The 27,779-nt window shown below is 44.5% G+C and overlaps 1 protein-coding gene across 3 annotated transcripts in view; it reads right to left on the bottom strand.

Moving 5' to 3' along the window:
• CFAP46 (cilia and flagella associated protein 46) overlaps positions 1-27,779 on the bottom strand; it is a 2,698,259-nt gene that overhangs the window by 1,489,398 nt on the left and 1,181,082 nt on the right. For all 3 annotated transcript variants that reach the window (XM_069611407.1, XM_069611408.1, XM_069611409.1), the window contains exons 30-31: positions 5,933-6,089; positions 5,508-5,821 (exon numbers count right to left, since the gene is read on the bottom strand). In XM_069611407.1, the coding sequence (XP_069467508.1) occupies positions 5,508-5,821; positions 5,933-6,089 (471 nt within the window). The remainder of the gene's footprint in view (positions 1-5,507; positions 5,822-5,932; positions 6,090-27,779) is intronic.

Raw genomic sequence — 27,779 nt, 5'->3', positions numbered from 1 at the left:
TCTGATGCAACAACAAGCTAAGACAAAGCCTCCACCTCTTTACATCACATTATAGTTCTATCACATGCCTTTGATGAGGTCAATAGGGAAAGGGTATGGTTTAAATTGAGATCCATGGGATATCCAGTGAATACGATAACAGTTGAAGGCATCTCCATACTTACACAGCCATTCAAGTCGGTTTGAATTTGAAAGAGCCACTGACAGAACCAATACCATTGTATTGATGTTTCTGTCAGGGATGCATGTTAGCTCCCACCATTTATAATATAAATAGCTGACTTAGGTCAGCACTGTAAACTAGTGCGACCTATCCTCCTGGGCCACTTGCATTTCCATTATATGGCTTATGCTGACAATATATTAATAGATTTGACTCCCAAGGGTCTCCAATGCTCTTTGAATACCATTTTCAGTTATAGGTGTGATCAGGATGTGCAACTGAATGTTGCTAAGGCTAACATTTTAATTTTCCTCTCCTATTACATAGGTAACACCAAGTTGAAACAAGTTAATAATTGGACATACCCGAATTAACTTTGAATTGACATGTACTCAGGCAGCAGTGAATAAGGAATTGGTGTTGAAAAGTAAGCCTTTAATTTCTCAACTGCTTTTTTTTGTATAGATATGGGAATTTCTCTGTTTTGCCCCGATTACATTTTGCAAAGGTAAGGTTGTTCTGACTGCATTGATGATGCTGAGGAGAAGTTTAAAAGAATCCAATGGGGCAAATTGGAGGGCAATATATGGAAAGTGGTTCTAAACTTACCTGGAGGTGTTCCATCCAACCCATTAGGCTGGAACTTTGTCTGAAATCCCTAGAAACATATATTAAATGGACATCGTTGTTATTATTTAATAAGCTGTTGTCTCCTACAGAAAATGCATAAAAGGTTGAATGACCTCTTGGTGCAAGTGACATTTGCTGTGCTAAATCACTGAAGGGATGAGATGTGATTGGCCCTCATGAATATTCAGGCAACAAAGATGAATTAAGAGAAGTTACTCAGCAAATAAAAAAGAAGCTGTGCCAAAGGGACTGGATGAAAACAAGTGAGGATTCAATGAAATATAAATGTCAGTTTTCCCATCTAATTGAAAAAAGGTTTGGTTTTATTCCAAATTATCTTAGGAAATCGTCAGATAAATAATGGCGACACAATTTGCTAAGATTTGAACTGAATCTTCTGGCTACACAGGAGATAAAGGGGATACAATCTAAATTAAGAGAGACACTAAACCTTTGTAGAAATTGTGGCCAAGACTCAGTAGTCGAAACTCTGGAACATCTTTGCATATTGTGTCCATATCTCATTCATCAACCCACAAAGCACTTTAGAAAATATACAGAGACCTTCCACCATATGGAGACATCACAAATGTGGAAATCATTAATACATGTTAATGAAATCCCAGCCTGTATAGTGACAATGATTTTTTTAGCAGAGGTTTTAACTGAATAAGATATGTAAATTGTGTAATATAAGCTAATATGTTTAAATGTGATTTTTAATATGCTGCTATTAATTATTTTTGTATTATCATATTAATTAATATGACTTTTTGTTGTTAAATGTGAAAAGTTTATTTAAATCAAAACATAATAATAAAATACAAAAATACAAAAATCAGGATCCAGTGACCTAACGCTGCCCGTCAATATTCGCTGGTGTAGCCATGGATCCTGTTGACAGGACTTAATTTGCCATTCTGACTGCTGAACCCTCTGCGCTCCCTCTGACTCTCGCCCCCGCTCAACTCTCAAGCACAACTGCCTATCTCACACGCTGCCTCATCACGCATGGTCCAATTCTGCACAACCATTTTTTTGCTGCCCGTTTCAATGTAAAAAACAGAAAATAGACTCATGCTGCCAGGAGTTTAGCGTCCATTGCTTCGCGGTCGTGTTTAGATGGGTCTTTCAATCCCTTTTCTTTTTAGCGTCATTTTACAGGGTTACACTTGCAGCAAGCCTAGTGGCCAGGTGCTAATATCTTTATTGCACAGAGTTTCTGAGCAATATTGAATATTTTGAGCCCTTGGTCCTCCTTATGTTCTCTCGCTTCACTATGTCTGACTTCCAGACTCATAACAGCTATTATTGCTCCATTAGAGACCTCTTCTCAGCTCATCAGAATGCTCAGAATGCAATCTATAATCTGTGGTCAGACCTCATTCCAAACATTCTCCTGACAAGCTGAACAGAAACAGATGTATAAAGGCAGAGAGGATGGAGCATGTACATTTCAATACCCCAAACTAACATACAACAATGAATCACAAAATGTGTAACGTTTCTTGCTAGTTCCAGGTTAATTAAGTTGATTGTGCGTGGTTATTTGTTTCACAATAAATACACTTACCCTTTTATCAGAACAACAATATGTGGTAATAGCCTTATAAACTTTGGGAGGGTCATTATCATTTAGGATTGTAAGCACCACTTCCTAGCGCAGTGTGCAGCTGAGGTTAAGTCTCTCCATATGGTATCCCTCTCATTCTGCTCTCTTCCATTTGCTTTCTTTTCAGTTTTTCTCCATTGCTCTTTTGTTTTTCATTCTGTTTCCCCCTCACTCCTAACTCTGTGCTCCACACCCTTCCCCACTCCAACTTCCCACTCTACCCCTTGCTGATAGGTCTGTGTTTCACCCATGTGACCGGAATCAGTCAGGGGACATTATCCCCTTGCTTGCTTACACTGGGCCTTTCCATCACTTCGCAGTATGGTTTGCAGATGAGGGTAAGTCTCCCCCTATGTTATCCCTCTCAAACTACTCTCTGTTTGTCTTTCTTTTCTGTTGTTCTCCATCACTCATTTGTTTTTCATGCTCCGTTTCCCCCCTCGCTCCTAACTCTGTGCTCTCTGCCCATCCCCACACCCACCTCCCGCCCTACCCCTTGCCGATATGTCTGTGGTTCTCCCACATGACTGGAATCGGCACTCAATACCCCTTGGAGCAGCCTTACCTGGGCAGCCATCTAACTGACACGGCAAAGAGCAGCTCCCTTCCCAGTTTGCCCCAGTTAGACCATGGATGCCTGACGAGACAATCTGCAGCCACATCTACAGCTACATCCAGGTAAGGTGGTCAGGGTTTACTGCACTCTGGTAAAACCCTGCCACTCGTACATTACTACCACCTTAACATTTTGTTATCTTCCACTGTGCTCTATGTTTTGTATTGCATTTGGAATGAAATGTGCAGGTTAGCCTATGTATCGCATTTAGATGAAATGTGGAGGTTAACTTATGTGTTGCATTTAGATGAAATATGGAGGTTAGGCGATAGATATATATATATATATATATATCATATTTGGATGAAATGTGACGGTCAGCCTATGTATCACAGTTAGATGAAATGTGGAAGTTAGCATATATATTGCATTTCGATGAAATGGGAAGGTTAGCATATGTGTTGCATTTGGATGAAATGTGGCCTATGTGTCGCATTTTGATGAGATGTGGAGGCTGACCTATGTATTTCAAGTAGTAGACTTACGAAGGGTAGCCTATGTATTACACCTGGAAGAATCGTGCAGGTTGGCCTATGTATTGTATCTGGAAGAAATGTGAGGGACAGCCTATGTGTTGCAACTGTAGGAACTGTGCAGGTTGGCCCATGTATTGCCCGTGTAGAAAGAATGTGAAGCTTAGCCTGTGCATTGTGCCTAGTTAAGCTTTGAGGGATAGTCCTATACTGCTCCTGATTAGATTTATAGATTAGCCTTTGCTTTACACTCTGAAAATGTACAGGGTAGCCAAGTACTGCATACAAAACTGGAAAATTTCCAGCCTGCTTCCAAAAGCCACTTCTCGACCTCCCGCCCCTGAAAATGACTGCCCCATTACTATCCTGCCATTCCTACCCAGAATCATGGAATGCTTTGTCATAACCCAACTGCCACAACACATCACTACAAATAACCTTCTCACCCCTTACAATCTGGATTTCAAACTGGACACACAGCATAGACACTGCTACACTTCAAATCCTCACTGACATCCACAACATCATAGATAAAGGACACATTGCACTTTTCTTACTTCTTTACCTCTCTGCAGTATTGAATACCATTGACCACACCATTCTACTCAACATCCTAGCCACCAGGATGAAACTCTCTGGCACAATATTTGACTGGTTCACCTCCTTCCTCACTGACATTACACACGGTCTGCATGCCCCCTTAGCTGTCCAACCCCACTCCAGACAACAATGGGGTCCTGCAAGGCTCCTCTCTGTCTCCACTCCTATTCAACCTGTATATTGAATCCCTTGGACAGACCCTTAGGACAAGCAAGATCCACTTCCACCAATATGCAGATGACACATAAGCATACTTACAAATCCCATCCCCCTAACAACTCTACACCCACAAAAGCTGTTTCTACACCCTCGGCCCCCGGAATGTCCACAAGATCAACTGTTCCAAAACAGAATACCTCCTCGTCTTCTCCCATGAACGAACCCACCCTCACAACCCAGGATCAAATATCTCACCACAGACAACTCACATATATCCCTCTCCATACCTGTCAAATCCCTTGGCTTTACCGTTGACCCCCACTTCTCCTTAACACACCACACAGCTGATGTTACCAATACATGCAATCTACAACCAAACCTATGAAGGATCAGGCAAATTCATCCCCCGGACAACTTCTGCTCCAAGGTCCAAGCAATGCTAGGCAATGATGTCCTCACTACACTACCCAAAAGCGCCCTTGCCCCCCTCTGCAAGTCATACAAAATGCAGCAGCCAAACTTATTCTCCACCTACCAAATATTTACACATCCCGCAAGCTCTCACCCAGCTCCAGCTGCTCCGCATACCCCAGAGAATGTCCCTCAAAAGACTCTGATTGCTTTGAAATCTATCCACTACAAAACCCTATCTTACCTTCACGACAAACTCAAACCCATCATGCACACAAACACCAGAAAAGTGAGCCAGCATCTTCTATACGTTCCACTCTGCAAACTAACATGCACATAAAAACAAGCATTTGCACAGTGGGTACCCAGAGCATTGAACACGATACCTCTTCACAGAGGCACTACACCCTCCATAACCACTTTCCAAAGAAAACTCCAAACATGCCCGTTTCATAGCACATAAGCTTGCCCCTCCACCGCCTCTGCTACCACTTGGCTATTCTAAACTTGCTATACTTTTCTGAAAACATTGTGTTACTTCTGTTTCACATCTCGTCTTTTCAACCTTTGAGCCTTATAGGGCACTCCAAGGCCCTCTCGGTAGGGCCAAAGCTGAACAAAATTTCTAATAAAATAATAACTAACACAATAGGATAATGATCTCTACGCAAGATCATTACCCCACAGTAATAATCCATCCTCTGTCTAGAATGCTTAAATAAAGCCTACTCCCAGTAAACAAACTTACCAGCAAGTAAAATATTTGCAAGCTACCTAAAGAGACATAAAAGTAACATGTATACATTTAAACGCCATTCATGTATTCTTTAAGAATGTCCTCACCTGCCAAATACGGATGATATATGCATATGCCATCATACAGTGTTGCAGATGAAGAGGTGAACTATGGCCAGCCATGAATGCCATTATTGTGTGTATTCGGGCCAAATACTCCAGCTGCCTCACATTGCTAAAATCATCCATGGTATTTGAGGGGATTGTAACCTGCTCCTCACTTCCTAATGTTGAATCAGCCAGGCCTAGATCCCCCGTTCTAGTATCTCCTTCGGAATCCAGTTGCTTCGGGTCTTCTTTTTTGAGATCTTTAGCAGAGGAATGCTTGCTTCTTGATTTAGATTTTACTTTCAGGGTCTTCTCTGTGAATGTATAAAACAATCCCATTATGTTTATTACAAACATACAAACGTGAGAATAATTTGTCAAATATGGCAAATTAATAATATACGTAGTGTTGTACATGATCATACCTTCATTGTCAACTGATTTTGTTAGTTTCATTTTCAATAAAATGTCCATTGCCCATTCCAATTGACTTAGAGCATCAGTAACTGGAAATAGCTTGAAATACATCCATTCTGCCAAGTCTATGAGATAGTCAACCTTCTGCCATTCGCTCGCTGGTGTCTATGGGAAAATAGACTTTACATTTGTACACAGTTTATATAAACAAGTGAACATTTACCATGTAGACAAACACATTGCAAACAGATCTATGCATTTTAGCCATGCATTACACAATAATTCAGACTCATACAAGTAATGCATTAAGCCAAACTAAAGCAGAATTGTCATGAGAACTGAACATGTATACAAATGAACACCAAAATGATTATCTCAAAATGACAGAGTGTAATTTATCTGTAGGGATGAAGTAGGAAGCACCGGTAGACAAAGGAAGGATTACTGGGAATGGGAAGGAGGGCGGGGAAGCAGAAGTGAGCAAATGGATATGAAAACTGATATGATAAAAAAAATCCACACCTCCAGACAAAGAAATAAACTACATGAGGGTTGCAACAGAGATAAGGAACCATGTAAGAATATAAAACGTAAAACCTGGATTCTGATAAAGTGTAACATGTATGACAGAATACTCACAAAATGTCAGGTATTCAGAGAAGAATGTGTCGGCCGATTTTAAAATATTTGCCAGAAAAGGGAATCAGTGCTAATTCCTATTCAAAGCAAATCCTCTGTCCAATAGAATTTAGAAAATATATGTTGTGACACATGTTAGGGAGATTTTCTTTATGCCCCGTGATCATGGTCTTTAAGTATGTCTTCCTGAATAAGATACCAGTAATTCTTCTTTTGTCCCTGTTGCTTTAGGTTTCTGCTTAGCCTTTTTTGAAACCTTACAGGACTGATGCTTCATTGGTGTGGGGACAGCCTTGTCAGTGTTTCCCTGTTGTCCTTATGATCGTTTGACCACAGCAGTAGAAATGGCAGGAATTGGCTCCATCCTGCCAGGTTCTTCCAAGTCATTCCTCAAAAGGACAGTTGCACCTGGATACTCGTTAGAATAGAAGCAGATAATACACCCACCTGTACACTTACCTGGACAATAGGGAATCTAGGAGATGCACTACATAGTCCGGAGATGTGGGACTCTATGAGTAGATAGACTTCTTTAAGATCAGTGGTATCCTGCACCCCTTTGGATGAATTTTCTAAAATGTTATGGAACCTCTGTTGCAGTGGCTCAGATGTTTTCACAGGCACCAGGGGATACTATTAAGTTCTGAGGAAGCCCCAATGGAAGGTAACTCCATTTGGGAAGGTCCACAATTTACACAGTTTACTGGAAATCTAGGGGTGGTGGGGGTTTCTTGACCTCCTGCTTGCGAGCATGTAGTCCACTCGCCTTGTTACCAACCCCATTGGACTGACTCCCTTCAATTTTGTGGCCTGTTTGGATGGATAGATTTCAGGGTTAAGCATTTCCCAACAGCCTTCTGAGGAGCCCCCTTCTTTGGCACTTTGTGTGAGCTCCATAGGCCAGCTGAAGTAGCTGGGCAGGTTCCTTAGAATCACCACGGTGCGGTTGTACCTCCAGGGAAACATGACTCTGTATGTGCTCATGCATTATGGCATGTGTTCAGCCTTCAAAAGAGTCAAATTTATAACCTCTTATCAAGCCATCCAAATCCTAAGGGGGTGCTGTCACCCATGCAGACCAAGACACACCCTGCGTCATTTTTATAATGGAGTGGAGCGTAAAAGGAAATCATACAAACGGTGTAAACATTCCTTTAATGTTCATTTTACAGCTGTTCTGAGGCATGGGAGTGCAGTAAAGCAGAGAATCATCTCTGCTTTGCTTTTCTCCTCCATCAATGGAGAGTATCCAGTTTTAAGCCTGCATGAGATTTTCATGCAGGCATAAAAAAAAAACAGATTGAAATAAAATATGCCCCTCGTTAGCACCTGCTATTGAGCGGCACATTCCATTGGAACCCATTAAATTTCTGCAAAGCATATTTGCAGGAGGTGATTTATTTCTCCCAAAACGGAGAGCAAAAATGAAGAGTAAGGGTGATTTCAGCTCCATTTACTCTTTACTTTCACACTCAGCTTTGGTAGTGTTTAAAATAGCAAGCAGTGGGCCAGCAACACATACGTGTAACCATTGGTGGTCCCCTGCATGCAATTACCCCTTTATTTAAAACAACCCTGTCTTTTATTTGTGTGCTCCCTAAACATCTCAAGGTATTGAGAGGGTGTTTTATCAAATTTCCCAATCAATCTGTTTCTCAGACATTCAAAATTCTCTTGCTCAGTTTGATCCACTTCCAGTAGTGCACCTAAAGCACTCCGAGGCGCTCTACCCATCAGGCTTATTACTAAGTCTGGGTACAATTGTGAAATTGTGTTCTGCCAGCCACAGAAGGGAAAGCTGTATGATTTTGATCTGTTTCACCTCCAACCACCAGTGCGCCACCCTTGCATATCGAAAAGAGCAGCGCAAAGTTACTTGTGCCGTCTCGCTAACTGAAATGAGCAGCGCGAAGCATGAATCAAAAAAAGTGGCACGAAGTTTCTCGTGCCAATGTGTGAACCTAGCACAAATCTAAAAGAATGGCATGAAGTTACTCGTGCCTCTGCGCAAACCCACCATGAATCAAACAAGAAGCTGTGCAAAGTTTCTTATGCCACTGCACGAACCAAGCACAGTAAGAACAAAAATATGCAAGGTTTCTCGTGATGCAACCTGAAGCTAGTACGGATCTATAATAAGCCAGTGCAGAGTTTCTCATGACGCCGCGCAAAACTAGCATCAATCGTGGAAAACCACACAATGTTTCTTGTGCCGCTGCATGAAAATGGTACGGATCGAAAAAAGACCTACACAAAGTTTCTCGTCTTCCGTACCTAGCACAGATCGAAGAAAAGAAAACCTGCACGTTCTCGTGATGCTGCACAAACCTACCACGAATCAGAAAACCCTGCAAAGTTTCTCATGGCACTGCATGAAACTACCACGGTTCGGAAAAACCCACACAAAGTTTCTCGTATCGCTGCACAAAATTAACACGGGAACAAAACACAATGCTTTGCACAAAATCGCTCAAAACCGGGCGAAATTTCAGTTTGGCTGGAACCATAAGGCTGATTTCTGCACTGGTTTACCTGGCTACCCTCTGATCTCGGTTCCAGGTCCCCCTCCGCCACCGCCAGTTGCACACTTGCACTGCCCCCCTGGTAACCCTTGCACTTGGGGACTGTTACTGTATCCCTACAGCCCCGACTAGCACTTGACACCTGATGTCTGCACTTACCCTTGCACTTGCCACCAGCTGGCTGCACTTCTATTAATGTAATGTCTTTATTTATGTTACTGTCATCCTATGTACTGCATTACACTGCCCCCTCTCCTTTCCCCTTGCACTTTTCCCCTTCACCCCTCCCCTGCACTTGTGCGATTGCAATGACACCTGGCCTAGTAGGATCGCTGTCTCTGTCTTCCCTCTGTTTCCCCTGCCTTGCCTCGTCGCGCCTTGAAACACTTGTGTATAGGTGCGCCATAAATTCCATATCATATCATATCATAACGGGTGGAAGCGGATTCCATACTTTTTGCTTTGCGGGCGAAGATGTTGCTTATCCCTACTCAGAACCAGACAATTCAGCCATTTAGCCCGTATTCTCAAAGATGATCAACCACAACAAGACATCAATTGCCTCATTGCATTTACTCCTAAACCCCTTTGGAATTCTTGGATAATGGATTCACCCATTACCTTTACCTGTCTTGTTGGGAAGGGGGCTCTCAGCCCAGGCTGCTTGAAGCTCCAAGGATTTGGTTGGAGCACTAGAATCACAGCACTCTGCGCTCAATTTCGTGGTTGTGGTATACCCTGCTGCGTGTTGTGTGGGAGCGATGGGCCATCAGGCCCCTTGCGTCCTCTACTTCTCAGTACAAAACTCGGACCAAGTGCCTCCAGTAGTGGGTTCGCCCCTTGCCCTTATGCAATGTTAACCTTGGTTGATTTTCGCGTAGATGGGACCACTGAGCAGGACACAGGGCATCCATTTTTGCACCCCCTTTCGACTCTATCTTGGTGACTAGGCCTCACTGCGATAGTACAAAAACGCTTCTCTTCCCTTTTCTCGCAGCAGCCCGGCCAGGGGCGCAGGGCCCCCACCCCCGTTCTCACTCTGACTGGAAAACTTCGCAGGTCCATTCTCACGCTGAAGCCGGAGATGCTCGCAACACAATAATAAATGTAACACATTGCTCTTCCTCTGAGATCACTGTCCTGCATGTGAACCAGCATGAGCTAAGCACGTAGCTCGTCCATCTCCACAAACATGTCGTTGCCCCTCCCGCACCTTTGCCAGTGGAAACTTACTGCCATTGTGACCCTGTGTTCCTGCAAGATATTCCTTTCATATGCCAGACCGACCATGCCATGATGCCCATCCAGCAGATCCCCAACTAACATTAGACCCCTGCAGCAATATATCGTTGCCTACCACTAACAAATGCCACATACCAGAGATTCTTATGTGTACGGACCCTAACTTCAACCAGTGTATTATAGCGGTCAAGACCCTTAACCTAAGACTTGTATAATCCTATGTTATTGATATATAGATATATGTGTGACTTTTATAGAGACATGATAAACTACTGAAGGTCTTTTGAACAATTATTATTTAGTGCATGCATTTTTTGAGAATATATTATGTTAGCTTAGATAGTGACCATCCTACCTCCCAGCGACCTGACCTTCACCCATGCGGAGCAAAGATGACTGACGTCAATCCTCCCGCCAACCAAGCAACCAACCCGGATGAAGAGATGCCACCCCACCTGAGACATCGAGTGAACTGACCAATCCGGGACCAACGTAGTATCCTATGTTAGTTGCGTCATTTACCCTATAAAACGTAATGTAATGATAACTTGTGCAAAGCGCTCTCAGATATCTCTTGAATGCTATTCACCACAGATAAAACCTTTTCTTGAACTCTCGCAGCCTGCTCTCTTTGCCTTATTCCCCGTCAGCGGTGTGTTTTATTCTTTTGCACGTCAAAGACAGGGAGGGCACAAACAGTGTGATGGGGTTTGCTTACAACAGCGCTCTACTGTCATCTGCTAGGAAGTGGCAATTGGGGTTTGAAACCCTTCAAACTCGCGTCAGGTACTATAATTAAAGTGAGAGCATTATTTTCTCTCGTAAAATGAATAGAAAGTTGTTGGTTTTACGGGTGCACATGTGTTTATTTGAGTAGCCGACACGTGTTTTGACCCCCAGGGTCATTCTCAAGGCAGTTTATTGTGAATAAGGCTGGGCATTTGGTTCTTGGCTGCAGATCACTGTCCTTGGCAATCCCGACGACAGGCCGAGGTGGTGCCCTTTCTGTGGAGCAGGATTAGCTTCAACTCCATGATTATCAATTGCAGCTCCAGGTCTCTGATTCCGTCAGATCTTGCATATTTTAGCTCTAGTCTCTCCCTTTCACCCTCTACCTTATTTCTCTTGAGCTTCAAGTGTGCCGGCTCAATTTCCCTGCTTTTTTACATCTGGGTCAGTTACGCTCTTTTCTTTTAAAATAGAACTCCATCTGCTGCAATCTGATAGACTCGTCCATGGTAGGACTGGGTGGAAGAAACTGGGGAACCAGGAAAGATTTAGACTCCTGCTCCTCTTTAGAAAACTGGTGCTGGAATAAGGGAATGGCCGCCGTAAGCTTAGCCTTAGAACTAAATGTACTTACTTTACATTCTATTGTCAATGATCTCAGAGTGCTGGTGTTTCGTACCTGTGATCCTGGCGTGGTGAGAAGGCTGCAGTGCCACAATGCCATGGAAGTTCTTGATGAACAAGAAGCAGTTGGCTGAGGAATACCACCCAGAAACTCCTATTGTGAACAAAGTACCTCAGAGGGAGAGGGGAGCAAGTCTTCCTCTACCACGCAGGGATGCCCCAGATGATGGTGCAAGGCACCAAATTGGGACACCAGATGGTATGGAAGGCAGGAATGTGAAGGCACCACGAGGCAGGAGAGGAACAACAATACAGGCAGAACAGACAAAAGGGGCTAATGAAGATAAGGGAGAAGACGATGAGAGTTGAGTTCAAATCAGGGCAACACTGAGAAAGGGCAGAACTCCAAGAACAAGAGAAACAAATACAGAGCGTGAAACACAAGAAATGTAGAGACGTGAGGAACGCTGTCTCTGCTGAGGATTTATAGCACCAGATGACAAGGAGGTAATTTCTGCCTGTCGCATAGCAACACTAGGAAGCCTTAACGTGCACATGGAGGACTGTGGCTTCCTGAGCACAACATGTTAGAGTGAATTCCCTTAAGCCCTGTGGTCAGGGTCTTTAGGTATGTCTTCCAGACTTGGGTACCAGTGATTCCCTCAAGCTCGCCAGACTTTCTAACTGTTAGAGTGGCAACAGCCTGACTCTGGAGGTGGAGTGTGATGTTTGACAAGATAGTGCAAACATTTTTAATAGATACCAGATGAGAGAATGTCCACACACTATATTTGTATACAAATATATTCTTTATATAGAAAAAGGCAAGTTACAAAACACTACACTAACAGTTAAATAAACTTTACAAAATACATGTGCAACACTATAACATGTAAGTAGAAACAGTTTAAAAAAGAGTCCTTACGAGTTTATTGGGAGTCTTCCCTAAAAGTAAAAATGCAATCACAGGTAAGTAAAATACCTTTCTGAACCAGGCCAGAAAGAATTTTTGACAGAGACGAATGGGGACCAGTTTTGGAGAATTAGGCAGGCTTTTATGGAAAAGAGTTATCTTTTGTGAAAATGTCCAAAGGATCTGTTTCTTAAGTTTTGCTCAAGTTTAAGCCACCGAAGACCTTAGGTGATGAAGTGGTGACCAGGAGATGAAGAATCAAGTAACAGTGTTTGAGACTCTAGAGAGCAATAACCAGGGTTCAAAAAGCAATTCTGCAGTAGGCGGCTTTACAGTTAAGAGAGGTGGCCGTAAAGTGCTCATTATTTGGCAACCACATTAGGTTCCAGCAACGATACATCTGCGCAAAGAGGACTCCAAGACCATTGAAAAGAACCATTATGGAAGAGTCCGTATCTTCAGGGTTGAGGAGCTGGAAGGCAAAGAAGCTGCAGTCAACATTAGTCAGCGATAGAGAGTTCCTCCATCACCCACGGCAGAAGAATTGGCTTCTGAGGCTGGGGTGGTCTTGAGAAGGCTCATGGGAAGGATAATTATTGAAGTAATTAATCCAGCCAAGGAAAAAGGTCCGGGAGGTGGGTTTGGTAGTGAGGTTGCAGGAAACAGGCCCCTGGAGCTTAGCAGATGGGAGAGATTAAACCAGGGGTTCCCACTTCTGGATGTGGCAATGCAGGCATGGTCTGCAGCTTCGTTTGTACAAGAGCTGTGTTCTAGTTGGCCAAATCAGATATGGAGGAAGGAGTGCTGTAGTTGATTCCAACTGGTCTTCTGGACAGGCAGAACTTTGCTATCAGATTTGGTGAAATGTCAAAGGATGATGGTGCAGAGCTTTGGTCCTCCATTAGGCAGCAGGCTGTCCCAGGAATGCAAGTACAGAGTTCCAGCAGTAGATGAGGTGAGTGGGTAAGGGGGGTGGGAGGACAGACTTTATCCCCATTGATAACACAACACTCAATGAAACGCCAAGCATAATTCAAGCAGAGGGTTCATAAGTGAATAGCTGACCATCTCCCCAAGCGCTCCCAATTTCTAAGGAAGGGCTCTGTGAAGGCATCATAAAGTAAGACACAGACAACAGATTCCATTTTCAAAAACATGTTTTATGTTTCTTATTAGTCAGGATGGAGTAAAGCCTAACTTGCCCTATGCTAATGTTGTCTGTGTCCAAAACCTATACTTTCCCTCACAACTAAAGATATACAATGTGTAGGGATGTCAGCAAAAAAAGAAACAGTGTTCCAAAAGAAGTTACAAGCTTCGTGGCTTACTTTCCAGGTTCCCCCTTCCCCAAGTTCAAAACAGTTCCAAAAGTCCTCAGGTTTCCCTTTCCCAAGAGGTCAGCTCTTCCAGCTTCAAAACTTATAATTAGTACAAATCTCTTGGCTTTCAAAAAACAGTTCCAGTTCAACTTAACCATCCAGGCTTTTTAATAGTTCACACAGATTGATTTATAAAACACACCTTTTTTGCCTTTACTTATCTTGGTTCCTTTCAAGCAGGGGTCACTCGGTCTTGGCGCAGCTGACGGACCACATGATCCACCCATTATAGGTCACGCAATCGATAACCCATGGCACTTTTGTTAGGATTCTCTGCTCTTAAGGCTTTCTTGCCAACACAGTTTTTTTATTTCTCTGAACCTGTGTCATTGGTCAACATTAATTTCTGATTCTCCTTGGCAGTCTCTTGGCTTTACCACAAAGTGTTTCCTACAAAACTCACTCTGTGGTGTTCACCCCTTTCCACCACCTTGATTTCACAGTATTTCACTTTGTTCATAAGTGCTCGTCAGTTGCTTTCATCACAAGTTCTGTATTTTCCATATGCTCATCATAACTTTTCTTTAGTTCGGTATTTAATATTATGTGTTGCACTCTTAATAGTATCAATAACACTTTGCAGCTTGTTTAGCATTCATAAACCCCCAATTTGGTTTCCAAAACCAATGGTCATAGTTTTCAGTTTGTTCAGCATTAATTCATGCCTGCTCACAGACCCTGGAGCGCCCTGGTTTGAGTATTCCCTTTGCTACACTCACCGGTATGCAGATGATCCTACGGACCTCTTCTTTCTCCTCTCCGTCCTCCTTTCGCTCACCTTGTGCTTCACAGGAGCAAGTCGAGCAGCGCTCGCCATCTTTGAACCTTGCTGCTTGTTGAGCATAGCTCCGCTTTTCCTTCACGGAAGCTACCAGAGGCCTGCCGGGCTTGGGAGCCTTCAGTGTCACCCAGAGACACTGCAGGTGTCTCGGGCCTCTCACGGCCCACTTGAGCCCTGGCAACTCTTTCACCCTTCTGCTGCTGCTGCACACTGCGTCCTTCCCGCCAGCCACTCTCCAGCCTGCTCCACGCCTGCCAGCAGGGTCCTGTCATCCAGGCAGGTTTCTCCCTTCTAATGGGTGGTCTCTCCTTTTATGCACCTCGGGCCTGTTAAATGGTTGCAGGTGCAAGTCCTTGTCTTCAGTTGCCTGACCATAGTTAAGCATATTAGCTGGACATGCCTGGTTGTTGCAATGGTATTCACCAACAGTCCTCTTCCTCGTCTCAGTACCAAAGTGGTGTAAATTAATGGCAGTGTGCATTACTCCCAGTCAGCTCCTCCTAGCCCAGTCTTAAAGTGAAAAGGTTTGTACTTTTGGTGTGTAAGAAAGAGGTAATGAGTGACAATAACCTGGAAAGGCAGGAGGAGGGTAGGGTTCATTCTGACAAGGGAAAGGGGGATACCATGTCTCACCCAAAGACATCCTCTCCCCACTCCCCAAGGTCCCTCCACCCAGGTGATCCGCCATCGCATATCTACCCCCACGGTTGGGATCCAAAAACGATGGCCTTTCCCTGGCCACCTGAGAGGAGGATCCAGGGGGAGAAGAAGTAAGAATGCCCTCAGGTACCGCAGACCTCTCAAACACAAAGGAAATAAATCCACTCTTTCCCAGACAGGCTTCTGCATATGCCACCCAGAACTGGTTTCAAGCCCCAGTTCTGGGAAGCAGACATCCAGGAGGCAAAGGTGTTCACCTCATCTCACTCACACAAAGCAAAATGCTACCACCAGTATAGTCATATGGCTAACACAAATTGGGTACCTGCGCAGGTCCAATACGGGGTGCCTGTGTAGTACCCCAACTTATGAGACAAAGACTCTTCAGGCAGAGCACTCAAAAATAGAGATACTCTCGCAATAGGCTTTAGATTAATCCTCATTGGGAGGAATAATAAAACCCAGAGAGAGGCGCAGTTAGGAACACCAAGTGCCATTAGCGGAGAACCAGATAGTGAAAATAAAATGGAGGCACAACTTAACTGAAAGAGGGATGCAGGGAACATATGATATATGATATATTACATTTATAACGCACCTATACACAAGTGTGTCATACCTTAATGACCCTCCCCCCAGCAAACTAACGCTGGGACCACAGACCCGTCTAGTGGAATGATTGCTACATCATCTGAAACTGCTCTGTTTATTCCCAGCTGGTGAGCTCCCTCCCCCCGATACTCCTCTTTGTTACCAGATGTTTGTGGAGCAGTGATGACCTTCAGATGGGAAAGTGCGTTCTAGCAACCAACTTGGTTTTGAAAATGTGTTGCCAGTGACTAAATGCTACCAATATGTCAGCAGTGAGGAACGAACGTCAATGGTAGTGGGACCCACATGGACCCACAGCAATAGACAAACATGAATATAGGGTACTATTTTCTTTCATCAATGGCTATTTTGTTGACTTGTTTTATGAAAAAAACCCATCCCACGCCCACAAGCCCACCCCTCCCCTATTCTTTTTTTTACTATTGCTGACCCCGCCAACCCTTTATATTCCCTTTCCCACCTCCCCACCCATATATTTTTTTTTCTTCACGGAAAAACCCATTGAAAAAATAGCCGTCGATGAAAGAACGGTATAAGGAATATAGCAGTACCTTGAATCAAGAAAAGTGGAGTAGATAACCGCTGGTTCTTGTGATTAATCCAATGGAGTCATCACAAATTCCTCGGCAGGATCCTTCTCACATGTGGCCAGGGGACGAATGCCACTACCTAATCCTGGCCCTGGGGCCGTTGTATGAGGTGTGTAAGGAAGGCATGATATCTAAACCTAAATTTATAGATGGGAGAAAGCTACGACCATCAAATAATAATAATAATGCAGCCCTAGTGGAGTCTTTTCAAAATAAAAAGGGCCTACACAAAAAAACGTATTGCCGATCCTTACCCCTAATTTACGAAGCATTCACAAAAAGATACATCAGCATTTTCGGGCCGTTGGCCTCCCTTCCCCACGTTTTCAACACGGGGCAATGCGTTCACCTGAGCAAAGCAAAAACTCTAGTTTCTATGGCACATGGATACAGTTCCATTACCAGCATCAGGACCTTCTGTGTACAAGTCTCTTTACTTCTTCAAAGTATCTTTAGTCAGAAGGCCTGATGTACAAAAACAAAATACAAAATTCTTTTCTGCTTACAAGTATCCAAGTGGTGCGATTCACTATGGATCCCCTCAGCTGTGCTCAGATCCCTTTTCTATCACGATCGTTAGCATGGATCCTCTTCTTCCGGGCTCAGATCCCCTTTTTACAATGTTCAGGGATTCCTTCTCGGGTGACTCACGGTCCACGCCGGAACCCGCTCAGCCGGACTCAGATCCTTCCTCTTATCCCATTGGTCTCCCTCAGCCGGGCTCGGACCAATTGCAGTTCATGTTAAACTATCGAAAACTTTCGAATGTCCACTGGGTTTAGCTTGAGCCGCTGCAGGACCACTTCGATTTCAAGATTTGCTTTTCAATACTTAGCATCATTGGATATCTAAAAGAGACTTTCGAATGAGCACCCACATGGCGCCGGACCACTCTGTCTACGGTATCTTTCTTGGCTTCCCAAAGTTCAGTCACTCACTTGGTTTCAAATTATATTTGCATCTCTCATCACATACGTCTCACAGACTGTCCTCTTTGGATTTCTTCATACAATTTTGCGACTTGTAACCTTGGTTCAAACACAAGTTGGTTTGGTATAAGTCTCTCTAACTCACCGGCTGTGCTGTCTTTACTGATGCTGACAGTATCACGGCGGCAGTCTCTCCTCCCTGTCTTGATTATGGATGTGGGAGAGCCCCGGGTACCTTTGATGCACAGTGTCGGTTTGTTCAGCTTTAGTTCCTGGTCTTAGGCTTCTTACTATCCAAGGTTCACGAAAGGAACGGTCTGAAAAGGTCAATGGCACTTCCCTCCTTGCAACCCTCTCTGGTCTCGCTGTCTTTCTCCTCGTATTAAACTGCCATCTTGGAACTGCTGTTCCCTCATGTGCTTTGCCTTGCTCAGAGTGTGGTTTTGTGGTCTACCTTTTTATCCGTGTGTGGAAGTTTGATGGAAGACAGATGTGTGCAATGATCAGTAATTGCCTGACATTACCTGACCATTTTATTGGGACATGTCAAGTATATGGTTCTGATGTTAATCCGTTGTCGCTCAGTGAGCTGTCTGTGAGAAAGTGTTTGTGTCGGCAAAGGGAAGGGGTTTGAGTTTGTAGGTATCTTACCTGGTAGGATGGGAAAAGGTGTTATGGGGAAGGGGATACCACATCTCACCATCCGGTGTCCCACTTCTAATTTCTGAAGACCCCTCATCCAGGTGATCCTCCCTCACTGGTCCACGCTCAGGAACTGGATCAAAAAGCGATGCCCGTGTCCTGGCCACCTGGATGAAAGATCCCCGGGGACTAGCGGGTGAGACATCTTCAGGGTTCTCACATACCCTTCCCCTATGCGATGTAGCCGCATCTGTTTCACAGGGGTACCAAGAGAGGAAATCCACGTTCCCTTGGTCTTTACCTTTTCGGTGCTCCACAGTAAGACAGTAGGGTTGCAGGTCTAAGAACCATTGCATGGCTCGAGGGTTGGAGTTTTTGCATTGGCTAATCCAAACTAGTGGAGAATGGAACGTGAGGAGTGTGAAATTTCTTCCTAGGAGGTTGTATCTAAGGTGGACAATGGTCCATTTGATGGCAAGGGCCTCTAATTCCAGCACAGAGTAATTTATTTCACGTGGGAAAACTTTGCAACTCGTAAACAAGATGGGATATTTCAATCCATCGCAAATATATGATAAGACTGCCCCTAGTCCTGTAAGGGAAGAGTGTTTGTAATACGAAGTCCTTTGAGAAATCTACTACCTTTAGGATCGGGTTCTGGTACAGGGTTTGTTTAAGGTTCTTGTAACTTATCATCCTTGTCAGTCCAATACATTTTCTGGGGTTGGCGTACTTCAGTTTATCTGTCAGCCTAGCTGTCCTGTCCGAGAAGTTTGGGACAGGACAATAATAACCTACGACCTACACTAATAACCGATTAGCCCTGGGAATGGTATGAGATCTCTTAGTTTTAGGTGCAGGGGTATTTAGGATGGCCTTCACTTTCTCGCAATTGAGGTTGCACACTAGAATTCCCTACAAAGTAGCCGAGGTATTTCACGGCTGATTGGGCCAGTCTGCATTTGGGTGGATTGGCAGTTAGGCCAGCTTCTCTGAGGGCTATCATGATAGTAAAGAGATGGAAAAGGTGGTCTTCCCAAGTTTTACTATAAACAACAATATCGTCAATATAAGCTCCACAGAAATCAGAGTAGGGCTGTAATAGTTTGTCCATAAGCCGTTGGAAAGTGGCTGGGGCCATTTGTAAGCCAAAAGGGAGGACTTTGAACTGAAACCATCCTAGGGGTGTCGAGAAAGCTATCTTTTCCTTATTAGGTCCATACATTGGGACCTGCCAATAACCTTTTGTTAATTCTAGGGTTGATAGAAAAGTGGTGTTTGAGGTTATCAATTAGGTCATCGATGCGTGGCATGGGATAATTATTGAAGTCGGAGATGGCATTAACTTGGTGGAAATCTATGCAAAACCTCCAGGAATGGTCAGGTTTGATGACCAATACGATAGGGAGGACCATGGGCTTGAAGAGGGTTCGACAATATTTGCCCTTAACATTTGATTCACTTCCTCAACCACTATCTGTTTACGGGCTTCCTGGAGTCTATATGGTTTCAGAAAAAACACTTATCCCTTTGGTGTTCTAATGTATTGATAGGTGCCTTTCAACCTTCCTGGTTTCTTTGAGAATACATTGGGAACTGATTTTAATTAAATCTTTTAAATCTTCTTGTTGTTGACTAGATAGATCTTGAAGAATTAATTCAAAGATGTCTATCTCTTCTGGCACCAAACAGGATAGTATTGTGGCATTGGTTGCAGACAGGTTTTCCTTCCACTCTTTTAAGAGATTTATATGATATAGATGGACCCTCTGTTTCCTGTCAGGTTGTTCTACCTTAGAAGTACAGGTTGCTGTTTGTTCCAGTATTTCATATGGCCCATGCCACTTAGAAACAAGCTTGTTTTCCGAGGTAGGCAAGAGGACTCATACTTTTTATCCTACAGAAAACGATCTTAAGCTCACCTTTTTGTCATAGATGGATTTTTGCTGGATTGGGGCCTTTTCCATATGAGTATAGACTAGATCTCGAACAAGTCTCATATGCTCTCGCAATCTGGTAGCAGTTTGCGATAAGGGATGGGTGCCTCTTCTCGTTCTTCCCAGGTCTCCCAGAGCATGTCCAGGACATCTTTAGTTTCTCTACCATAGAGTAGTTCAAAAGGAGAGAATCCAATGGATGCCTAGGCGATCATTCAGCCCCAGTACTTCCTGTCTTTATCTACCAACTTTCTTAGGATTATTTTATCCATTTTTATAGAATCTCTTTACCAAACCATCTGATTGGGGATGTACACTGAAGTTCATAAGGGGGTAGTATGGAGTAGTTCCTTGACATAACCCATGAGCTTGCTCATAAAATTTGAACCTTGATCCATCAGGATTTCCGTAGGAAAGCCAACCCTGGAAAAATACTGTAGAAGGTCCTTTAGAATTTGCAGGGTGGTGGTGTTGCGCATAGGGAATGCTAAGGGATATCTGGTCGCGTAGTCGACAATCACGAGGACATATTTGTTGCCCAGTCTAGATATTTCTAAATGTCCAGTGATGTCCATCCCAATTCTTGAAAATGGGACCTCTATGATTGGCAAAGGATTCAGAGGGGCAGGCAATGGGATGCGAGTACTGGCTTTTTGACATCTCATGTCTGAATGAAGATTTTTATATCAGCATGGATACCTGGCTAGTAAAACTTCCCACGAATATGTACCTAGGATTGGATTGTCCTAGGTGTTCCCCGGGCAGATGGGAATGCGCAATCTCTAGTACAATCTTTCGGGGGGTTTGGTGATTACGAACTGAGTTTTACATACGCCTTCTGTGCATGTTTCTTTTCTATATAGCAATTGATTGTAAAAAAACCTCAGCGAGAGCTGGGTCATTTCGCAGGGCTAAGGCCAGGTCGGGATAGATGGTAGGCGCTTCTCCCTTTTTCTCTTCAGAGTTAGATGGTTCATCAGATTTCCCAAAGTCTAAGGTACCTGTCTCCCTTTCTTCTGGTTGACTATTTCTAAAATGAGGAAAAAGAGCCTTTTCAAGAATCCCTTGGGCAACTTTGTCCCCACAATGTATTTCAAATGGCATCTCATAATGGTTCTGTAAAATAACCTTTAAGTCTCCCCAGAAGTCAGGATCGATGACGCCTGCTAGAACGTCTATACCAAGTTTCCAAGCCAGGTCAGATTTCGGGGCAAATCTTATATAACACTCGGGGTTGGGGGGTATCAAAACTAAGTCTGTGAGAATCATGCTGTCATGATCTCTGCTTCCAAAAGATCAGGACTTGCCCGACTCCCTTGGAAGCAGACCCATAACCCCGGTTCCGAGTGCCAGCCAGTCCCAATTGGGACCTTTTGGATCCTGTCCTGGCGCCAGTGGCACCAGGCTCATAAAGATGCCCAGTCCCAGCGCTGGAAGCGCCGGGCTCATAATGCTTGGGTGGACTTACCTGCAGCAGACCATGCTGCTTACTTACCTGCCAGTTGAACCCCTGATCCTCTTCTGTTTGGGACTACTTTTCCTGTTGGGTGGGGCAGGAGCCACTCCCTAGGTTCAGAACACTGGAACTCTTCTGGAAAGCAGGAACTCTTTTCTTACCTAGGCGTGGCTGTGGAAGGAGACACCTAAGCACTACAGGAGGCTATTTAAACCACACCCGATGGATGAATCTTGCTTTGCGTTATTCTGCATTCTCTGCAGCAGAACGCTCATCGTGTCTTCTGCTTCTGATCCTGGGCCTAAGGGAACAAAGGCTTACCATCCTGGAATCCAGTCTTCAGCAGCACCTGTAAAGACAAAGAAAGAACAGGTTAGCACTACGGTCTTCAGTGGCAGCGCATCTCTTACCTGGTCCATCGGCTGTCACCAACGCCTCGCGCTGCATTCCGGCATCTGAAAGACAAAGGCTTACCTACTCTTCGCATGCTCCGGAGGTCTTCGCACTGCATTCCGGCATCTGAAAGACAAAAGCTTACCAGCTCTTTGCACGCTCCAGAGGCCTTCGGCGCTGCATCCCGCATCTGAAAGACAAAAGAAGGTGCGTTTAAAGACATTGGGCAACTTTATTACTCACGTGCCATTACTCCTTCCCACGCCGAATCCAGTGGGTATTCCAGCACCCTTCAGCTTCTCTAAAGCTCCGAACTTGTACCTGCAAGATAAAAGGGACAGTTAGTGCGCATCGTGAAGCAGGCTACAACCGCTTTCTTACGTGCTTCCAGGCGCTGCTATTCCTCACGCGGGTTCGATCCTCAACTCTCATCAGCCCGCCATCCGCCATCGCCGGAACCCTGCAAAACAAGAGATATCATTACAAAAGACTTTTAAGACATTTGAAGTGCCCAGAACTTACCGTTCGTGCAGTTAACGACGGACAGCAGTCCTCTGAGGTCAAGAGGCCTGCACCCTTATCCAGTGAAGAAACTGGTTACGGCACCCTGCCCCGAGGCAGATGGAGAGCTCGGCGTTCACTTACCTAAGGTGAGGGTGTTAACCTTTGGGGTTCTACAGGAGAAGAGAAAGGGAAGAGGAGAGAGGCACCCAATAACCCCAGTTCATTAATCCCATATTTTCTATCTGCAGACATCTTACTCTTCGAGTCAGACATACAGTGCACAGAGGTCCAGCCCAAAGAGCCAACCGTGTGTTACACATCACCTTTGAAGATACGGCATTCACCCAGTCAAGACCGGCGCCTCTGCGGGAATCAGGTGAGCGTTACACATTCCTTTATTCCCAGGAGGGATAGTAGCCCCTCTATTGCTACACATATTGAAGCCTATTAATTCTTTTGTGGCAACAGAGTGGTTGGAGGCTCTATGAATAAGCTTCTGGAAATGCAGGGTTCCCCAATTTGTTTCAACTGAGTCCCATCCCACTGCTGACACCACATATAAGGAAGGCATGGTATCAACAGTAAAACAGACACAAGTGACCACAGTTCAATGATGTTTATTGAACTTTTAAAAGGGTGTGATAAACACCTATCTAAACCTAAATCTATAGATGGGAGCAAGCTATGACCATCAAATAATAATAATGCAGTCTTAGTAGAGTCTTGTCAAAATAAAAAGGGCGTATACTAAAAGACCTATTGCCAATCCTTACTGCTAGTTTACAAATTATGTGGGGGTAGTGTTCATGAAAAAGAAAGAAGTGCTCACAAAAAGATACGTCATGATGTTCGGGCCGTTGGCCTCCCTTGCCCATGTTTTCAGCACGGTGCAAGGCAGCTCACCCGAGCAAAGCACACACTCTGACTTGTATGGCATGAGGATACAGTTCCATTACCAGCATCAGGACCTTCTGTATACAAGTCTCTTTACTTCTTAAAAGTGTCTGGATTCAGAGGCCTGATGCACAAAACAAGTATCCAATTTGGATCCCCCTCAGCCGGGCTCATATCCCTTTTCTATCACGATTATTTCTGTAGATTCCCCTCTTCCGGGCTCAGATCTCCTTTTTACAATGTTCAGAGAATATTCTTTTTTGGGTGACTCACGGTTCGCCCTGAATCCCTCTTAGCCGGGCTCAGATCCTTCCACTTATCCTATTGGTCTCCCTCAGTGAGCCTCGGACCAATTGCAGTTCATGTTAAACTATCAAAGACTATCGAATGTGCACAGGGTTTAACTTGACCCGCTGCAGGACCGCTTCCATTTCAAGATTCGATTGTCAATACTTAACATTAGCTGGATACCTAACAGATATTTGAATGAGCTCCCATGTGATGCCGGACCACTCTGTCTATGGTATCTTTCTTGGCCTCTCAAAGTTCACTCACTCCCTTGGTTTCTAATTATATTTGCATTGGTCATTGCATACGTGTCACACACTGTCCTCTATGTATTTCTTCCTACAATGTTGCCGCTTGCAACCTTGGTTCAAACACAAGCTGATTTGGTATCACTCTCTGTCATTACTGATGCCGTCTTGTTGTAGGAGCCAAGGACAGTGCCACAGTGGCCCTCACTCCTACCTGCCTTGGTTATCGATGTGGGAGAGCCCCTGGTACCTTCGGTGCACAGTGTAGGTTTGTTCAGCTTAGGTTTCTTACTTTCCAAGGTTCACGAAAGGAATGGTCGTAAAAGGTCAAGTGCACTTCCCTCCTTGCAACCCTCTCCGGTCTAGCCGTCTTTCTCCTAATATTAAATCGCCATCTTGTGAATGCTGTTTCCTCGTGTGCTTTGCCTTGCTCAGAGTGTGCGTTCGTGGTCCGCCTTTTATCCAGGCGAGAAGTATGATGGAAGTCAGGTGGGTGTAATGATCAGTAATTGCCTGACCTTGCCTGACTATTATATTGGGACATGTCAGGTATACAGCTTTAGTCCGTTGTTGCTCACGGTGAGCTGTCCGTGAGAAAGTGTTTGTGTCGGGAAAAGGGGGTTGAGGGATCAAGTTCCTAAGTATCCTACTTAGTAGGCTGGGGAAAAGGTGTTATAGGAAAGGGGATACTGCATCTCATTATCCGGTGTCGCACTTCCACTCCCTGAAGACACCTCATCCAGGTGATCTTTCTGCACTGGCCCACCCCCAGGAACTGGATCTAAAAGCGTTTGCCGTGTCCTGGCCACCTGGAGGACAGATCCCTAGTGAGTGAGACACCTTCAGGTTTCTCACAGGTGGATCACATGGTAGGAGACAACTACCGGGGAGATGTAATGACTTCATTGGATGATGCACAGTATTTTCCCCCTTCCCATGTGGAAGACCCTCTAAATCACCAAGACCTTAATGGCCTATTGTCAGCTAACGATTCCCCTATGTAGAGGAAATCAAGAAACCTTTTCTTTACACTATTCTGGTCAGGCCCCCATCTTTGAGTCAGACACTCACAACTCGCACATAACACTTTAGTTTCTAATATGTCTAGATGTGAAGCCTCTGAGAAAAACCATCTAAGAGTTAAAAGACCCATAACATCCATGTACTCCAACTCCCATAACCAGTTAGGTACTGAGATGAGGAGGAGGAGGAGGAGGAGGAGGAGGAGAAGGGAGCTTGTGCTAAGTGACAGGAGCTTGAAGTACAACATGCAGACTAGTTTTTCAATCCCTCGGTGCGCAGGACATTTAAAGATGGCAACCGCACTGCCAGGGGGGAGTGCAGGAGAGGACGTCAAACTTCATGCTGAGGCTCATGAACGCAAAATGCTGGAAGGCTGCTGGAACAAAGGGAGACAAGCCGCATGTGAGCAAGGAGGGCCGTGGAGACACAGGGAGGTGCGCAGGAGCTTCTGGCAGGTGAGCCGTTGGCAGAAGCAGCGTTTTCTAGTTTGGGAGCTTGGGGCCCCGGGGGCGCTCCGACAAACGCGCCAATCAGTGTTTGAACAATACAAGATTGCTGGTGTAGAAAATACCCAAAGCTTGTTTACATGCAATTAAGATAAAGTACAAAAACAAACCCCAAACAAATATAGATGTACGAGATGCCATTGTGGCGGAAAAGGATATCTAATAAGAAGAATGTTTGAACGCAGACAAGGCAAAGCATACAGGCAAGCCCTAATAATAAGAATGTTTGAATGCAGACAACACAAAACAAAAAGGCAAATACCAATCAAATAGAGATGAATGAGATGCCAATGAGGGGGAAGAGGTTTGAGCTGAGCAAACGATACAGAGCCCTCAAAGTATATGCTATTGTGTTATATGCAACAAAATGTGAAGTCGAAATTAATAAAGATACTTGGCAGGGGAGTATACCAGATGATCTTGAAAACCCATAAATGTGCTAAAAGTCAAATTGTGGCTATCACACAATAAATAAATAAAAAAAATAAAAAAGAAAACCCATAAAAGGTCCTGGCAGCTGAATACAACAGGCAAGTGAAGAAAACTGATAAAAGAAGTCCTGGCATGCAAATACACCAGGCAGTTGATGAAAACCCATAAACGAAGTCTTGGAAGGCAAGCACACCAGGCAGTTGAAGAAAGCAGTATACAATGTGATCTGTTAAACTACAAGAAACACTACAGAAAGACTGTCACAGAAGAACAAGTTACTTCTTACCTTGTAACGTTCTTTCGACGGGATGTTCCTCCGACGTATTCCTTATTTTGATAATACGTTTCCAGCTTGCTGGCCTCGGAAATTTTTTCTGTAGCGGGCGCTGCGCGTCGACGTCCATCGACGGCCACCGTATCGGCGCCGACGTCACCATGCCCATAAATAGCCACGCGTTGCGTCCGTTGCTCAGTTCCGTTTTGTAGCATAAGAAAAGTCATGCCTGAATTGGTTATTGACCTTGAAGGAGCGTAAGCTGCAACCACAAGGGAAGTATCACTGCGGGGATGGATGGGAGGGGCGATAAGGAATATGTCGGAGGAACATCCCGTCGAAAGAACGTTACAAGGTAAGAAGTAACTTGTTCTTCGAAGGGATTGTGTCCTCCGACGTATTCCTCATCTTTGATAGACTCCCATAGCAGTGGCATGTAATTGGAGGTGGGAGTGAGAATGTTATGTATCCCTTTAGGGATGGACCGAATGTAATACGGCCTTGCCAAATCTGGTCTCTTGACTAGTGGAGGAATCCAGATTGTAAAATTTTGTGAATGTATGTGCGGATGACCATGTGGCAGCCGCACATATGTCTCGGACCGGTACCCCTCTTTGGAGAGCCGAAGAGGCTGCGATACCCCTGGTTGAATGAGCTCTGAGATTTTGGGGTGGCTTTTTCCCTGCCAGTTTGTAACATTCCAGAATGGCCAAAATAATCCAGCTGGAGATGGTTTGTTTCGTTATGGGTAGTCCCAACTTGTGACCTGAGTATCCTACAAACAGTTGGTCTGCTTGCCTGATCCTAGCCATTCTGCTGATGTAAAAACTGAGAGCTCACCTTGGGTCCAGCCTATGTAGCCTTTCCTCCTCTTTCCCCAGATGGGGAGGAGGGTAGAACGAAGGTAAGATAATTTTCTGAGTAATATGAAATTCAGAAATCACCTTTGGGAGGAAATTAGGCTTCACCTGTAGGACAACTTTGTCCTTGTGGAAAATTGTATGTGGGGGTTTACAGGAGAGAGCTTGAAGCTCGCTCACCCTCCTAGCAGATGTTAGTGCTACCAATAGGACAGTTTTAAGCATGAGAAATCTCAGCGAACAAGAGTGGAGTGGTTCGAATGGAGTGCCCATTAGGAAGTTTAAGACTAAATTTAAGTCCCATAAGGGAACCTGCAATGGTTTTGGAGGATAAACATTAGTTAATCCCTTGAGAAATTGTATCACTAGAGGAAGTTTGAAATAAGATGGTTCCTCCACAGTGCGCTTGAAGATAGAAAGCGCTGCGAGATAGCCTTTTACAGTGCCAACTTGAAGGCCTGAGTTTGCCAAGTAGAGTAGAAACGATAACACCATTGGTGTACCACATGAAAAAGGGTCGATATTCTCTTCCCTACAGTAGCTGCAAAATTTGGTCCAACGGCAGCGGTATAAAGACTTTGTTGCTGGCCTTCTGGCCGAAAGCAACACCTCCATGACGTCATCAGGGAGATCCCAATCCTTGTACCTCACCCTTTCAGAAGCCAAGCGTGAAGGTTGAGGGTTCTGGTGTCTGGATGGAGAACCTGACCTCCCTTCTGCGAGAGAAGATTCTCTTTGAGAGGAAGACGGATTGGAGGACAGATGGACATATCTAGAA

Source organism: Ambystoma mexicanum, chromosome 8 (assembly GCF_040938575.1).
Source record: "Ambystoma mexicanum isolate Mex_15411 chromosome 8, UKY_AmexF1_1, whole genome shotgun sequence".
NCBI classification, from domain to species: domain Eukaryota; kingdom Metazoa; phylum Chordata; class Amphibia; order Caudata; family Ambystomatidae; genus Ambystoma; species Ambystoma mexicanum.
This window is presented reverse-complemented; position numbering and strand designations above follow the sequence as displayed.